The sequence below is a fragment of the Ylistrum balloti genome, unplaced genomic scaffold (assembly GCF_031769215.1).
Source record: "Ylistrum balloti isolate Yb309-2 unplaced genomic scaffold, AGI_CSIRO_Ybal_v1 Utg370552, whole genome shotgun sequence".
NCBI classification, from domain to species: domain Eukaryota; kingdom Metazoa; phylum Mollusca; class Bivalvia; order Pectinida; family Pectinidae; genus Ylistrum; species Ylistrum balloti.
The window spans coordinates 1,015,917-1,032,666 of NW_026782348.1; the positions used below are offsets into that span (position 1 = coordinate 1,015,917).

At 34.1% G+C, this 16,750-nt stretch overlaps 1 protein-coding gene across 1 annotated transcript; it reads right to left on the minus strand.

Moving 5' to 3' along the window:
* Positions 1–2,311: 2,311 nt before the first annotated feature.
* On the minus strand, positions 2,312–12,948 carry LOC132556164 (uncharacterized). Its single transcript, XM_060220553.1, has 9 exons — positions 12,895–12,948; positions 8,306–8,436; positions 7,831–7,932; positions 7,343–7,441; positions 6,917–7,064; positions 6,179–6,306; positions 5,267–5,394; positions 3,406–3,574; positions 2,312–2,711 (listed from the first exon to the last, which is right to left on the minus strand). Exons 2-9 carry the CDS (start codon positions 8,418–8,420, stop codon positions 2,491–2,493), a joined length of 1,110 nt encoding a protein of 369 aa, XP_060076536.1. The 5' UTR covers positions 8,421–8,436; positions 12,895–12,948; the 3' UTR covers positions 2,312–2,490.
* Between the last annotated feature and the right edge of the window lie 3,802 nt (positions 12,949–16,750).

Consider the following 16,750-nt stretch of genomic DNA (forward strand, 5'->3'; position numbering starts at 1 on the left):
TGTTGCTTGGATTTCATTCTCCATGTACATTTGGTTGGATTCCATAATTGTGGGAAGTTGTCTAGTAAAATGTGTATGTGCTTTTAAATCTTGGTAATTTTAGATATGATTCAGTTCTACGTCCTTAAGATGTCAAACTTGATAGCTACAATGCGTTGCGCATTGGGACTGGACTAAGCAAGAAAGAGTTTGAAAAGTAAAGAACAGACAGAATAGATTTAAGAAGTAATGTAAAAATGGCACCTCACAAATGCAGCTACCTTGGCGCCAACCAGAAAACATATATTTGAAGTAACATGTTAATTGAAAAGTAATGTTATATTGTATGTTTTACACTATTTGAAGTTTGAAGCTGTGGGCCTTAAATATTTCATTTTGAATGTCATGATCCACCAACCCCTATAATCTGGAAACCTCTATAATTAGGAAAGTAGTTTAATTAATGTAGTATTACAATAGTGATATTCTCAACCCTTACTTGCTTGAACCTCTGCAAACTTTTGTTTTGTATAATGTATACATGTAAAATTTGAATTGTCTGAATTGCTGTCCATTGAGGAACTGACTATTAACACCTTTGAAGATTTTATCAATAATCCTAAACAGATTCTGTCAGTAGATTTGTTGGTACACATGTATTACTGATATGATACAGCTGGTGACATGAACATTGCATTGCTATTTTATTCAAACCTTTAACTATTTAATGAGGAAGTTTTCATTGAAATGCTCATAAGTATACACAAAAGATGCTTTAATTAACTTCTTTTTTCTAATTGCTAATTTCAGCTATAAACACAGGACTGTGTGATAGTGCCATCAGTTTTCACTTATCTTTCCCCTCACCATTTATTTGTATGGATGATTATGCAAAATTAAAATGATTTCATCTAAATTATGTGTTGTTGCTTGTAACTTGTAAGTGCTACAATTAAAATGCTTCAGTTTGGTACAAGTAACTAGTTTTGGATAGACAAAATGTTTTGATAGAAATGTACAGATATATGTTTCCATTTTGATACTTACTACAATAAGCACATTTTGAGTATTGTTGTGTCTAATTTTAAGTAATATGTTTATCTTTTTTCCAATGTCTTCCATCATCCTATATACCTTATTTTGTATTTACACAAAAAGATGATTTCCTACAAGTGGAAATATCTAGAAATTCAAATAACCAACCATGTTTGAACTTATTGGTCATAAATAATAAACATATTGAAAAATTGATTTCATATTTCTACTACACGTAGTTTATGTCTATCTGATGAACAATATGATCACTGTCTTTATCATTATTTGAAAAATACAAGTGCAGCAATCATCATTACAAGAGAAACAATTAAAAACTAGAAGAAACGACTTAATTCCAAAATTCTGAAAATTATTTTTTCAGACTGTGTTATCTACCCTGACATCTGAAAATATATATCCAATAATGTGTGTGATTACATTTAGAACACTTTTTCAATAGATCGGAATTTACAAAATGTGTTTGAAATAACTTTTCATTCAATGATTCATGAGATAAATTGTTCTAAGCAGAAATTAACGCTTTAAAAAATTGGATGCTATGACAACTTTAAAATGCAAGAAGAAATTAATTAGCCATGAAATTTTAACAAAGAAGCTTTTTCAGATTCCTATTGTATATTCTGGTGGTTGACTAAACTGCTAATTTTGTTATGCAAACCTTTTCTTATGTAATGAAATTTTGGCAGACAGAAAAAAATGCTAATTTTAACATGTTATATTTGAAAAACGAGCTTGTAACCATGACAACAACCATGAATGAGTAAATTTGTCTCATACAAATATCCGTAGGTTCCTACTCCAGAAGTTCAAAATGCTATTAAGTTTGGAAATATTTTTGTCTTCATTTCCATTATCAATTATTCATTCATTCATTCATTAATTGATCGAAAAGTCAAACTTCTGTTTGTTATGGTACATCATTATTGGGGGAAAAAAGGCAAAATTTTTCTTCAGTTTTATTAAAAATTCCTGGAAGCTAAGGGGTAAAAACATACCAAGCTAGGGGCCGCAGCAAGAGATGTTGGGAGGAAATTCCAAATAGGAATGAATGAAGGAAAGAAACTATATCTAAACATGGGCCTATGCATTGAGAAAGTACTGCTGGAGGAGGAATGTTGAGTGAAGAAGTTATTTGCTCAAATGTCCTTCAGATTGTTTACTTGATCAGGAATGTTAGCTGTATCTTTAATCTTTGGCTCTGCTACAACTTCCACATGAAAATATCTTACTGAATCATATTACTCTAGGTTTGGCCTCAGTAGGGTGGTATGTGCTATAGTCTTGAGATCTTCAAGTGCCTCATCAGTAAGCCTAGGGTGCAGTTGGCTTTCTTGCTTATTATGTTGATACTTGTTTTAGTTAGATAATCAGAATATGTAACTAACTATTGAGTTATGATGATTTTAGTAATAATATTGGTATAGGCATCGTATACCAAGTTCCCTGATTTATATGTTAAAGCCTTTTCCTGACCACTGTTTCCACCAATGGTATTTCTGTCCCACCAGCATGGTTGTCATATGCAAATGCCCTCATTCTGTCGAAGTAGAGATCAGTCAACTGTTTTCTCTCTTCATGTGGTCTCTTTTCAGACAGCCCGTTGTAGATCACGTGATAGAACCACGGCTTTATACCTGCCACCACTCTCTCGGCATACTCTGCTTTTGCAGCTGCATCTATAACAAAAGACAGGTGATTTTATATTGATATGTTTATGATTTTTGTCTGCTTCTTTTAATGATTGTGTTCTGAAGACAACTGGATTTGAACCTGTAGGGAATATGAATTAAGGTAAGAATGTATAGATATTCTATCCCAAACATCGACATATAAATCCAAAAGTCTTGCTGCTAGTCTTAGCACTAATAACACATGTTGATATTAGGGGAATCTAATTTACGGTCCTTATGAACGTCTGGTCTGTTATCCCTCCCTTTTAATACTACGATATCCTGGGTGAAAATGAAAATGCTAATTCTAACTTGATTTGATCATGTATATATGATAAAATACATCACAATAGTTTACTTTTCAACTTTCCCTCATATAAAGTTAATGTTATTAATTAGATGTTTTTTTTATTGTAAAACAAATTTTCATGATGTACTTAGGTGTTTTCTTTATCCTTTTAGTATAAGTTGGGAGATGGGTTTATATGCTACTAATTTAGTAACGATATACTCAAATGACAATGGCAGTGCGAAGAGAAGGAGTAAGAAAAGCACTTAGCTCAGACACCTCCGCACTCGTCGGCAGCCATAAAGGTAAGAGGAAGTTTTTTTTAATCTTTTGTTGTTGGGATACAAAGATGGGTGTAGGTGCTGTATTTGCATATTAAAGTTATGGTAATTATTACTGAAATGAGAGTACCTTTATCTACAATATCGAATGTAGGATGTTGCAATGTATTGATGAATGAACGAACGGATACCAGCTCTAAACCTAATTGCTTCGCCATGCCACCATGTGTAAACGGACGGCTGTGGTCTTCCTCTGTCCTGTATATATCCACATCAAAGTTAGCATCAAGGAATTCTTCCTGTAACGGAATTGGACACTAGTGTCAACTCTCAGTCCAACACCACTGAACATGAAACATAAACATGCAATTCGTAATCTAACATTAGGCATCGGACACCAGCTATTCATGAAGAACTGATACAATTTAAATCAATTTTGGTCTGAAACATCCTTGGGTGAAGGAAAATCAGTTTCGCATAAACAGTAGAATTCAGCCCCCTAAGACTAAAGGGGATAGGGAAAATCGATCAATTTATTTAAAATCAATCGTGTTCTTCAAGAATTGCAGGATATTACAAAAAAAATGGTCGGTCTTAAGCTTGCTTTAGTAAAGGGAAATCAGTTTTTTATAACTGGTGGGTTTCGGTCCTCTGGGGTTAGAGGGATATGGTTCTACAGGGAAAATCTGTCAATTTCTCGATTTTCAGGATATTGTCCAAAATTGGTCTGAAATATGTTTGGATGAAGAGAATCATTTTGTATAAAGAACAATTTTTTGGTCCCCTTGTGCCAGAAAAAAGGAGAAAATCTAACCCCAAGGAGATTTTTCATTTTTATATAATTTTTTATATCATTGCTTTGCACTGAATAACTATAATCTTTTTGAGCATGAGGAGATAAACACAATATCATTTGGATTATATCAATTTAAACCATCCCATACCTCAATATCTTGCTTCTAAAGAAATGAAAAGTTGTGCGTTTATGACTTAAAACCCCAGGACCTCTGGTTTACCTATTCATCCAACATTAGGAATTGGACACCAGTGTAGCAGCTCACCTCATCAGCTAACATTAGTGTCAGCTCTCAAATCCTGAACAACTGGACATGAAAAAGGTTTAGCTCACCTGACCCGATGGGCACACTTTTAAAGTCACAAGGGCCAAATTTTATGAATTTAAATGACTGCGTCTCATCTACCAAAGTCCCTAGAAGCATGGTATTTGGTTTGTAGGTTGATAGGATGAAGCCAAACAAAGGCATGAATTTGATCCATATTCAAAGTCACTGGGGTCAATTTTAGATAACCTTGCCCGAAGCTGCTTGTTGTGGAAATTGGTTAAAATTAATTGAATATATCGCCTTTCGATTCTATTTTTTATTATCATTAAATTCTTCGTGAGCGGAGCAGGCTCAGTGGGCCTCTTGTTCAGATCAGCATCTAACATTAAGACTAAACAAGAAACTTTAATATTTACCTCATGATATAACACAAGGAATAAGACTCTAACGTCAGCTCTTAAGTCACACACTGAACAAAAAACAAAGGACTATATATAGCACATGATCTAACACTAGGAATCAGACTCTATTGTCAGCTCTCAAATTACAACACTAGGAATCAGACTCTAGCGTCAGCTCTCAAGTTACGTACTGGACACAAACATCTTTATAACTCATAATCAAACACTACACAAAAAAATACTGAGACGTTGATGTTCCTGGTATGCTCCTGCATTACGTATCAGAATTGATCCTGTGAAAGCACAACTGAATACTCAAATTGTATATGTTATTGTGAGCAAGAATGCTTCTCAACCGTTTTACATTTTCTTACTTATATGACATACCTACTGACATGTCTTATGATGTCCTAGATATCAGTATGACATCCTTCACACCTGTGTTACATTGTCATATTTATAATGATATACTTGTACCTACTTACCTGTGTTATGATGAGAGTTATCAGTATGACATCCTTCTCACCTGTGTTATCAATCCATCCTGAAGCATGGTATTGAGCAGCTTCCCTAGTCGAGGCATTCCACCCGATATTGGATGTAAATTTTTACCTGTCTTATCAACACCACAGTTCAGTACCACCAGATAACCGCCTGTGTAATAATGTAACAGTTAAGATATGGGACTCTTCAACAATATTAAAATTGACAACCACTCTCTTCATATGACATGGTTATAGGCTTTGCGCATCATAAAAAAACGAGGCTGCTTTCAAACAGTACCACGTGTTATAAGGGGAAAATCTGCGTTTCCTGTTTCTGAAAATAAATTAGTGTCGGTCGGTCGGTAGGAAGGGAGGGATTTTAAAACATTTCTGTCAAATGCTGAGTTTCAACTTGTTTACGGGAGGGGATGCAAAAATAAACAGATAGAAGATTGGTAAATATCACTTGTCTGGAACACCCGATCTCATCTAAGTTCATGATATTTTTAGGTAAGTGCGTACGTTACAGGAACAAAACCAATGACGGCATGGCAAACGCTATTTTCCTCCGTAGGTGTCAAGAGAATGTTTCACATCGGTTTGTATAAATATGTATGTTTCAAGTGTCTCTAGGTTAATTTGCCTCATGGCGCTACTACTTCCGGGGATCGCCAACAAACATTAGCAAAATCAACCCGGAGATTGTAAAATGTTGAAAACAAAATGATCGGTAGCAAAAAGGTAGGGAAGGTCGGGAAACAGAAAACATTACTTCCCTTCTAACTAGTCTTATTATGTTGTATGTCTCAGGTTTCGAGCAAACTTCTCCCTTACTTAAGAACTTTTTAACAACAATTCTATTTTTGTATCTCAAGAAACAGAATGAATTACTGACAAATATGTCCTCATTTGATATTTCTGTGTTAGTTTTATCAAATCCTTATTGTCGATACCTGGACTTAGCTCCTTTCCTCGTAGGTAGACAAATCTTTCCCAGTCCTTTGCAGATTGCTCTTTTATCAACGCCTTCTCCTTCTCATTACCATCACAAGACAATGTTCCTCCCTCTATTCGGCACGGTCTGGACATGCAAAATAATTTGAAGGTTCGTACCTCGTACTTTAGTAGGAAATCATGTGGATGGTTGATTGGTTGACAGTATAGCGACAAGAACTTCCAACAGCTTGTTTTTTTTTCTTGTGATGATTAATGTATCGAGCAGATAACTATAACAGGTACCTGTAGGAAAGCATTTGAAACGCCTTCTATGTTCATATATAATACATGTTCATTGATATTTCTAAACTCTTTTTTTATCTGTCGTTTACCTTAATCTCAACATAAGCAACAATGGACAATTTTCCCCCTCATGTATTTTTATCATTTCTCGGTAGTAACAACCCTGCTTGCCCAGGTTAAGTTGTCTACATATCACATATGTCGATAGCTAACGAATACGTGGTTTTAAGTGAGAGGATACAAGAAATCTACATAGTGATATTCTAGAAATACGTTTACTATACGGCAGTTCAGTTGATATAACAGATTGACTAAAAAAAGAAAAACGTATAAAAAGTTTTCTAGATAATAAACATCTCTTATGTTAACGTTTTTGTTATGTCCAAAATGCGTACATCACATATATAATTTTGAATACACAGCAGATAGTGGTAAATTTGAATTATACTGACCTTCGTGACAAGTTATGCACTACAATGGAGGAAAATGCCAGATCTACTGAATTGTTTGGAAGACATTCTTCGTACATTGAACGACCAATTGCAGCCTGGAAAACACTGGAGGATAGCTTGAGTCTATCTTGTCCTTCATCTTCTGTGCCTGAAGATATGTTTGTTTTATTGTTCGAATCTATATTGTGTATACTACAATGTGATTAAACTGAACTATGAAATTAGATTAAAAAAGAAGCTTAAACTTTGGCCGTAAAACATCTTCGTTTCTTCCCGTGTTTTATGATATAAGATAAAGACATTGTCAAGTTATGAAAGATTCATAAGTGTGAAAGATGTATAACGGAAAAAACATTTTATTGAAATTCTTGTCCAACAACGTCTCCTCCCGAACATGTATCGAAAGTGATAATGAAAATCGGTTACCTTCAATAACCCGATATAGCAAGTTGAAGTCGTTGGTTGCTTGATCTTCGTGGTATATCATGACGGGTTTGGCCGCCCCGGACATCTCCTGTATTGTGGCTGTTGTAGGGAGATATATAAAGATATCATTTCGTTCATGTTAGTTGATTTTTTACGATTGTCTCAGTGACGTAATTATTATCTTTGTTGGCATCAATTATGATGTATGCACAAATATCTAACGCATTGGTGGCATTTCAATAACCCAAAAAATGGTTAAAAGATTACAAAACACTGGAAAAATAAATTACAGCGTAAAACGCTTATAATACACTGAAAAAATAAATAGTAAATAGCTTACAAAACACCGAAAAAAAAATATAACATGATAAAAAAATAAAATATCGACAATAAAACAGTTCACTCTTACCCTGTATACAATATTTGATGTGATTTAAGAATACGGCTGGGTCTGATACATTGTTTATTATGGTGCTTTATCAACTTACTAATGGCATTGTTTAATAAGTTGAGAGATGTCCGTCCATCCGCTGTCCCGAAATCTGCTATCGTGATCGGCATGTGTACGCTTTGTCGTTTACATATCTCTTCTGAAAAAATTACGCAAACGATATGTGAACTATTTGTATTTTAGTACATTTCGTAGTCACCTAATCAAATGGAACTTTCCTTTCTCACCAAATAAGTATCCATAAGGGGTTAAAAAACTTGGAGTGAATTAGTACTGTGTCACTTTCTTCTTGTATTTTTCTGTGTTAAGCCGATGTGGATTTTTTTTTACATAAAGTAGTCGAGGAACGCGCGTACGTTAAAATCGATTTCCAACGATCTAGCTTTCACTTTCTAAACGAAAGCTGGAATTTGAGTGATCTTTTATTAATAACAACAATAAAAATATATCATATATTTCAGCACAGGCTGTTTCTGGTTTGCTTGGGTGTATTAACAAATAATGTTCTTTACCAATGCATCTAAGAATGGTGGACTGGCTGAGATACAGTGAGTAACCGTTGGCTGCATACATGCCACTTCCGAATTTGTCGTCATAACTGTCCACCATTGTCGAATATCGCTTCATGTTGTAGTTTCCATGTCTGGAAAAACATAAGTCGTATATTACATATATATTATCAATAAGACAAAGTAGAAAATGGTCAGGGAATATCTATGGTGATAATTAAGTTAACACCGAGGTATCTTCAGTGAGGTTCATGAAAGTTTAGGTACAACCTACTTAATCTTAATTTTGAATTTTCTTTCGATGATTTTCCCTCGGTTGCCTTCATCATTAAATTCCTTAACATCACTATACAGCTGTATGCTGTAACATCACTTAGCATTATCTTAGCACGACGAAATAGCTGTATGATGTAACATCACTAAGTATCATTCTAGAACGATGAAACAGTTGTATGATGTAACATCACTTAGCATCATTCTAGAACGACGAAACAGTTGTATGACGTAACATCACTTAGTATCCTTATAGAACGACGAAATAGCTGTATGACGTAACATCACTTAGCATCATTCTAGAACGACGAAACAGTTGTATGACGTAACATCACTTAGCATCATTCTAGAACGACGAAACAGTTGCATGATGTAACATCACTTAGCGTCTTCCTAGGAGGACGAAACTGGAAGGGCAGCGATCATTTTGACACACAAAAATTGAAATTGTTAGCAAAATGACTGCCAAATGCTGACTTCTTATTGGTCAAAAATTAAATATTATTCAATTTTCACATTACTTCGTTTATGCTTCCATTACATGGGCAAGGGATATAACTGGACATTGGAGAGACCAAGTTCAATCATTAAGGTTGCTGGTGCAAATGTATCACCAGATTATGAACATTTTTGTAATTTCAATGCCAATGCTACAACGTGAGAAAAAAACCACTAGGCAACTAGGTCTCGAACTCGAAACCCAGAGGTAAAGTGCATTAGTGATTATGACGTACAATACACCTTTCGGCATTGATGATTTGCGTTTGAAATTCTGGTGATTGTGGAATCTAACACATTAAATTCATGAACTTATGTCGTCTTGATTTTTCTAAAAAATATTTACCAAGATAAGATAAAACAGCGGCTGTATGTGACGACTGTTATTTAATTATCATCCTTAAAAAGACTTTAATATCTTGTCTGCTATCTCCATCAAGGATGATGGGCTCGTTATTACTAAAAAATGTTTGTGTTGTGGCTTCGAGCTTGTTCCCTTGACAAATGATAGGGTCACAGATGGGATGGTACAAATGTTGACTTCTGAACCTTACACGTGATTTGGAATATTCTGCTTATAGTTCACTTGTGAATTTTAAACAAAGAAGTTATCTGGGTAAAAGAAATATCTGTTTTTAATTCTATCCAAAACATAAACAATGCATTCTGAGTTGATATTCCTTGTATATGGAATATATCTGGACAATTGACAATAGCAGCATGGATCTTCTCGAACTGATCGCTGCTCCATTCTGTCCATGTTATCATATCGCCATTGTCCATACATTTGAGCTCAAATAAAAGAGAGGTAATGTCGTCTCACAAATCACAACTGATTCCCAAAACATCATTGCTGATGTATGTAGATTTGTCATTCATATGGCATGTTAATTTATCCTTATTGGAAACAGTCACTGTGACATCAGTATTCCAATCCTTTCCAACGAAATGCTTAGAGCATACCCTAGCTTTTTAGAATACCAGATATGATAATTAAACAATAACTGGTGCCTTGCTCTTTTTGGTATCTTTATTGTGTTTTCCATGTATTTGCAACATATACTACATTACGATGTGAGGCTGGGGCATAGAAAAGGTCATCTGCACTAAGATATTTAATATTTGACAGAGTTGTACCAGTTTTTTCGCCTTCGTAATTACATTTTGCATCGCGTACATCGTTGTCATTTTTTATTATCATTGTCGTCTGGCCTAGGTATTTTCTTTAAATATTTAACATAACACTTTGGACATATTTTCATGTTCGCTTTGCCTGTAACAGAGACACCTTCTTCGGATAGAAGCTTTAGCATCCATGGCTCTTTTAGTTGATTAAATTTTAATATCTGCACAATTTTGTTCGAAACGGTCCCTCACAATGTCTTAATGCTCCTTTCAGTCATCGATGATTGTTCATCCACTCTCTTGTCAAGATTTCTTTAGATTCGCATCGGTATGCAGAATGTGTCTGATATTTTTCTGTGTTGATGCTTTGTTTAAGTTGTTTTACTGATTCCTAGTGTACATACCCAAAAGTTGCTATAGCTGTCTCTGAATGGTAAATATAAAAAATACTAAAATCTTTGAGACGCCTACGAAAAGTAACGAGAACCGAAGTTGTCAATACGTTTCTTCTAAGTGAAGTTTCAGATTTATATATCATTCTCTGTAGAATTAGACAGTAAAGGTAGGAGACAATACCATGTGACTTATGATAATATTTAGTTGTGATATTACATTTGAAGTTGATCACTTGATTGAGAATGTCACATAGTTTACTGTTTTATCAACTTTCTGACATTGCCGACAAACTGGCTTGGAGCGGAGAAATGTGAATTGTAATATGTCACAAAGATAGATTATCATCATCAACGGGAACGATGGCCGCTATATTAAAGCTCGCGTCAGAATGATATTCATGGCAACGACTTGGCGATTCGTGAGTATAACAGGGATTAGGTCATGGAGAACCCACCAATATAAACATGTGCAACATAACCAGGTTGAGACTACATGATCAACTGACTCATAAACTGTACATTCAAATTTCCTCAAAATAGAGAGAGGCAATACATAGTATTATGATATAAATTGTATTCTAAAGAGACAACGAGATTGTGTTGTAAATGGCTGTTTATTCATACTGATGTGTACATTGTGCACAAGTGTAATTGTACTGATATAATTTAAGTTCAGTTATGGTGTTATCATCAAAATCAGATAAGTGATTATATGTTTGGTGCATATTTACTCGATCATTCAGACTCTAACTTATTTTACATACTAATTATGGGAAAATAATGTTTGAATTGAGGTCATCACAAAAAAAATAAATTTCACTTTTATTTAGTCAGTTATGTTTCTTATAATTCTTATAAGATATTCATTTGAAAATTCAATTGCTGCATACCCAAGTTTGTACAAATGTTGCTATTATATTACCTAATCACTTAGTATATTGCTGTCAAATATCCTGCCATCAATTTGATTTAAAAAGACAATCTGTAATTGTCTATAAGTTCATGTGTATAATTCAGTTTCTACGATCTTCTTTCAGAATGAAGCAAAGAGAATAACAGTAACGGTGTTTTTTTAAACTGAGAAATAGCAGTTTTTCCAGAGATTGAATTTTGTAGAGATTCACGAGGAAATAGTCTTACATACACGTGACAAAACAAATGAAATCACGCCCAGAGTAAATGATTTCATGGTTTGGTTATGTAGGCTATGGTTTATTATTCATAAGGAAGCGTTAATTTCGGTAATTATGTCACTATACATGTGATAAAACTTTAGTTATGAAAGATGTTATTTTTCTCTTTTGCTATATCTCTTGTTAACCAATATATGTATGTATGTATGTATAAAATAAAGCAAGGTACATTTTTCAGCTACCTCACTTTGTGACACCGGTTTCTGCGTAGCAAATCTAATCTCAACGTCACATGATATTTTTACTATGTACCCCACTTTAATGGTGAAGTGTTGCACACTGTGTGTCGACATAGCATACACCGCTCAAGAAAATTTCACGTACCTCACTAGAACACTGGAGTGTAACATACTGTGTGTTAACAGAATGCTGTAAAAGTGAGGCCGTTTTAAAGTCCCTCACTACACCGTTGTGGTGGTGTAATATATGTACCTAACTACGCTGAATGAGCATTACCACTCTGTTTACAAACATAAAGTGTGGTAATGTGTTACCATTACTATCATTATTTATTTTAGCCTTTTCGAGCTCTAATGAATATTTTATTTGTATAACTTTCTTTGCTATGGAAACTGTTTATTTATATGAGCGCGTGTATCTCATTTTGTATTTTTGTATGATATGACACTTATATTAAGTTGGATTTGAGTGTATGTACCTCAGATTGTCTATACAACGGTATGACATAACATATTTGTGTGTATTTGTTCAAAGAAAATTGTAAAATATGTAGATATGTGTTACTGTTATTTTGTGTGAAACTTGTCAATCTCGACTTATGTTTTCCATAACCCTGGTTCTCCCTGTGGTTTCGGCAATGGTGATAATAATTTAGTAAAGAGAAACCAATATTCCCATTATTGTATTTTCTTCTGGAATTAGTGTGGCACAAGCGTCAAATAATATTTTCGAAGACTTAGCAAATTAAGTTTATTCTTTTTTCTTTTCTTCAAAATGTGTGACATTTGACCAAACATTGATTTTACGTACGATGGACGACAATTTAAAATCCATTTGACTGAAGTTATCTAAACTGGCGTGAATGTCATAATATTGTTGCATTTGATTAGATTAATGTAATACACATATATATTGTTGAAAAACTAACCTGCGATGTAGGATGCCCTGTCGCCATAATGGAAAAGACCTTGAAATTTTCTGATGGTTTTGCATGAGTATTGAAAAGGCCTTCATCTTGGAAAAGAAACTTAAGCGTTGTCCCACTTTACGTCGATCAGCACGGACCACGTGATTATCATATCGTTTGCTCGCATGCACAGGTAAGTTATATAATGCCTCTGTTCTGTTAAGAGCCATCAGCTACTATCATAAATCTATTATTAGATTCACCCAACATTCTGACAAAGGTACGTAGCATATTGCATGGTGATACGCATTTTCTGCATCCTTTACGGCGAAGAATTATTTTCTTTTCTTCTCTAGGTTTGAGAAAATAAGAACAAATAATACCGTAATGTTAACGTATTGACCAGGTGATCCGGAAGGGCGAGTTTCTACTGCTTCTTATTTCCCTGTCCTTTTTCATGAGTATCCGTGTAAATATTTCCTTTGTGGATATTGTGTCCTAGTTTTGAATTCGAATTGCGGTTATGATTCTGTTCATATGTTGGTATGTATATGATGTCTCGGCAAAGTTAAGGTTCAAAAACCTTCATAGGTGTTGTATATTTGGTTCATCTGAAGCTTATGTCCATCTTACGTAACGCGTGTTAAGTACTATCTGATTGTTACTTGTGCACCGATTCCGATGACGTGCGCTCTCGAATAAAACATGTCGCCTAACAGTGAGCGTTCCTGTTATTAACAATAGGGTCGAACGCGCAAGTAAGTATCAAAAGTGAGGTAGTATCAAGAAAGACAATCGAGAAAGATAAACTGTTTAGAAAGAATAACAAAAGTCGATTTCAAATATTACAAATCCTGCAATAGGTCTAGCAGGTACGATTTTTTCGTCTTACCTGCAGGGCTTTCTTCCGGTTGTTGTTTTTATATGAAAACCATTAAGAAAATTATAGGTGGCATTTCGATAACTGTATGTTACGTTCATGAGATGAGTTTTACGAGTTTGAATTGTGTCCGTACAGTTTACGAGACGGTAACAAAATGAACAAAATTTCGTTTCGACTGTACCCTTTATAATCTTCTTTACACGAACGTAGAAGGTGACGAGATGACCTAAAAACGTACGTTATCAGTCAGTACATGTTACATGTTATGCACACCTGTCGAGGTTAAAGTTGATTTAAGCTCATGTTACTGTGTAAACAAAACAAAATACAAACGATACAAATGAATAATACTGAAAACTTTCGACGAAATAAATCTGGGAAAACATGTTATGCTACACCCTAATTTGAATGTAAATATTCAGACAACCTTCACCCGTCACGAAGTCGGAGTGATAGAGAAGTTAGTAGGTTACATGGAGCCTCAGATTACATGAAAGATACAATTTTTTGAAAAAGTAGAAAAATACCAGTAAGACATGTGTACGTCCACAAGACTCTAAAAAGTTGATCAAAATCGTGCGCTTTTCAATTAACAATATAAAATCAAATAAGCTGAAAAGAGATATAACCATAAGTTCTTGAAATGAAAATTAGACAGTTGTACTGGTTACAATTATTTATCAAGAACGAGTATTATATTGAAAATAATTACATTATATGTTTGGAAAAAATTATTTTTTTTTAAATTTTTTACCCCAAAACTCTAATCTAAGTAATTACTTATGTTGTTATAGTGACATATGTCAAAGCATGTAAATGGGTTATCTATCGAACACGTTGTCTATAAAATACAGAAGATGCATTTTTTCTCACTTTTAAATTTTGAATAATACATTACAGATTTGGTTTGTCCATGGGTTTCAGTTTAACTTTTTTTTTTAGCTAAAGATATTGCTGGGACTTATTAATAAAGCTTATTGCTAAGTGCAGGAATTGGTGGGTTTCGTCGGTGAAGCAGAAGACGCTTACTTTTCCGGAACACTTGGTCTTATTCTCCTTGTACTTTTTCAAGAATCTCCGTGTAAATCTTTCTTTGTCCATTTTTTGTCCTAGTTACTTACAGTAAGTTACGTTGACTTTAATCTAGTTGTAGATGCAAAATTAGACTATGATTATAATCTACATATAATAATAGCAAATCAATAGACAGAGTTAGAGAAATATGACATGAGCTAGATTTGATATATAAATATATACGGAGCAACACCCAGATACCAGTAGATGCTCAAGGAGAAAAGCCAGTACTAGAAAACAAGTTAAAATTTTTTTTTTCATGTGTCGGAAAATTTACCATCAGTTATCATTAGGGCCAATATTGAACCTCACTATCGATCGGACAATTCCACGGCAATAATTAGTCTTAAATCTAATTAACTCAAAACAGGAAAAGATCTATAGAAATTAAACAATTCTCTATTTTAAACTTTAAAATACTTTATTTCTGGTACAGTATGATATACCTTAAACAGACAAGACCGTAGCAATGATATTACAGACATACAATTTATAATAAATGTTCCGAGAGACTTTACTTACGGAAATTAGAGTAAATGGCATCTTGTACACGTCATAAAAACAAAGTCAAGTTATGGAACAGAACAGAACAGTCAATCTATAAGAAGGAGTTGATTCATAAGGTCTTTAAGAATCTAAACAGCAAGAATTAGAACAGATAAGAAAATTAAAATTAGACGGAAACATAATTAGATCTAAGGCCACTTGAATTGATGAAGGGAAAATTTAACCAAACACTTTTTGAGGAAGTACATTCAAACATGGCATCATAATCATAAACTTAACTCAAATTCCATAAAACTAAAGCAGAATACAACTTTTTTGGCTGTACCCTTTATAATCGTACATACATGAATATGGAATGCCACAAGACGACGAGAAGACTTTAGGAAAAACGTGCGTCCTGTACTTAAATATTATGCAACGAAAGAAAAAAAAAATAGGCAAAAAGTTATACAACACCCTTATTTGAATGTAAGAGCGTGCCGACACCGGGTAGCATGGTAAGACAAACTTCACCCGTGACAAGGTCAAAGTTATAGAGATGTTATCAAAGTGAGTTGGAGCGTCATATCACATGGTAGAAAATAACAAGGGCGTTGTTACTAGGATTTTTCTCTAACAAGGTTACTTGGATTTCATTTTCTATGCAAAGTTACTTGGATTTCAATCTCTATGCAAAGTCACTTCGATTTAATTCTCTATGCAATGTTACTTGCATTTAATTCTCCATCAAAGTCACTTGGATTTCATTCTGTATGCACAGTTACTTTTATTTCATTCTCTATGCAAAGACACTTGGATTTCATTCTCTATGCAAAGTTACTTGGATATCATTCTCTATGCACAGGTACTTGGATTCAGATCTCTATGCAAAGTTACTTAGATTTCATTCTCTATGCAAATTTACTAGGATTTAATTCTCTATGCAAAGTTACTTGGATTTCATTCTCTATGCAAAGTTACTAGGATTTCATATGCAAAGTTACTGGATTTCATTTATGCAAAGTTACTTGGATCAGCAAATTCTCTATGCAAAGTTACTTGGATTTCATTCTCTTATGCAAAGTTACTTGGATTTCATTCTCTATGCAAAGTTACTTGGATTCATTCTCTATGCAAAGTTACTTTGATTTCATTCTCTAGCCAAGGTTACTTGGATTTCATTTTCTATGCAAAGTTATGGCAAAGTCAATGCACAGTTACTTGGATTTCATTCTGTATGCAAAGTTACTAGGATTTCATTCTCTAGCCACAGTTACTTGGATTTCATTTTCTATGCAAAGTTACTTGGATTTCAATCTCTATGCAAAGTCACTTCGATTAAATTCTCTAAGCAATGTTACTTGCATTTCATTCTCCATCAAAGTCACTTGGACTTCATTCTGTATGCACAGTTACTTGGATTTCATTCTCCAT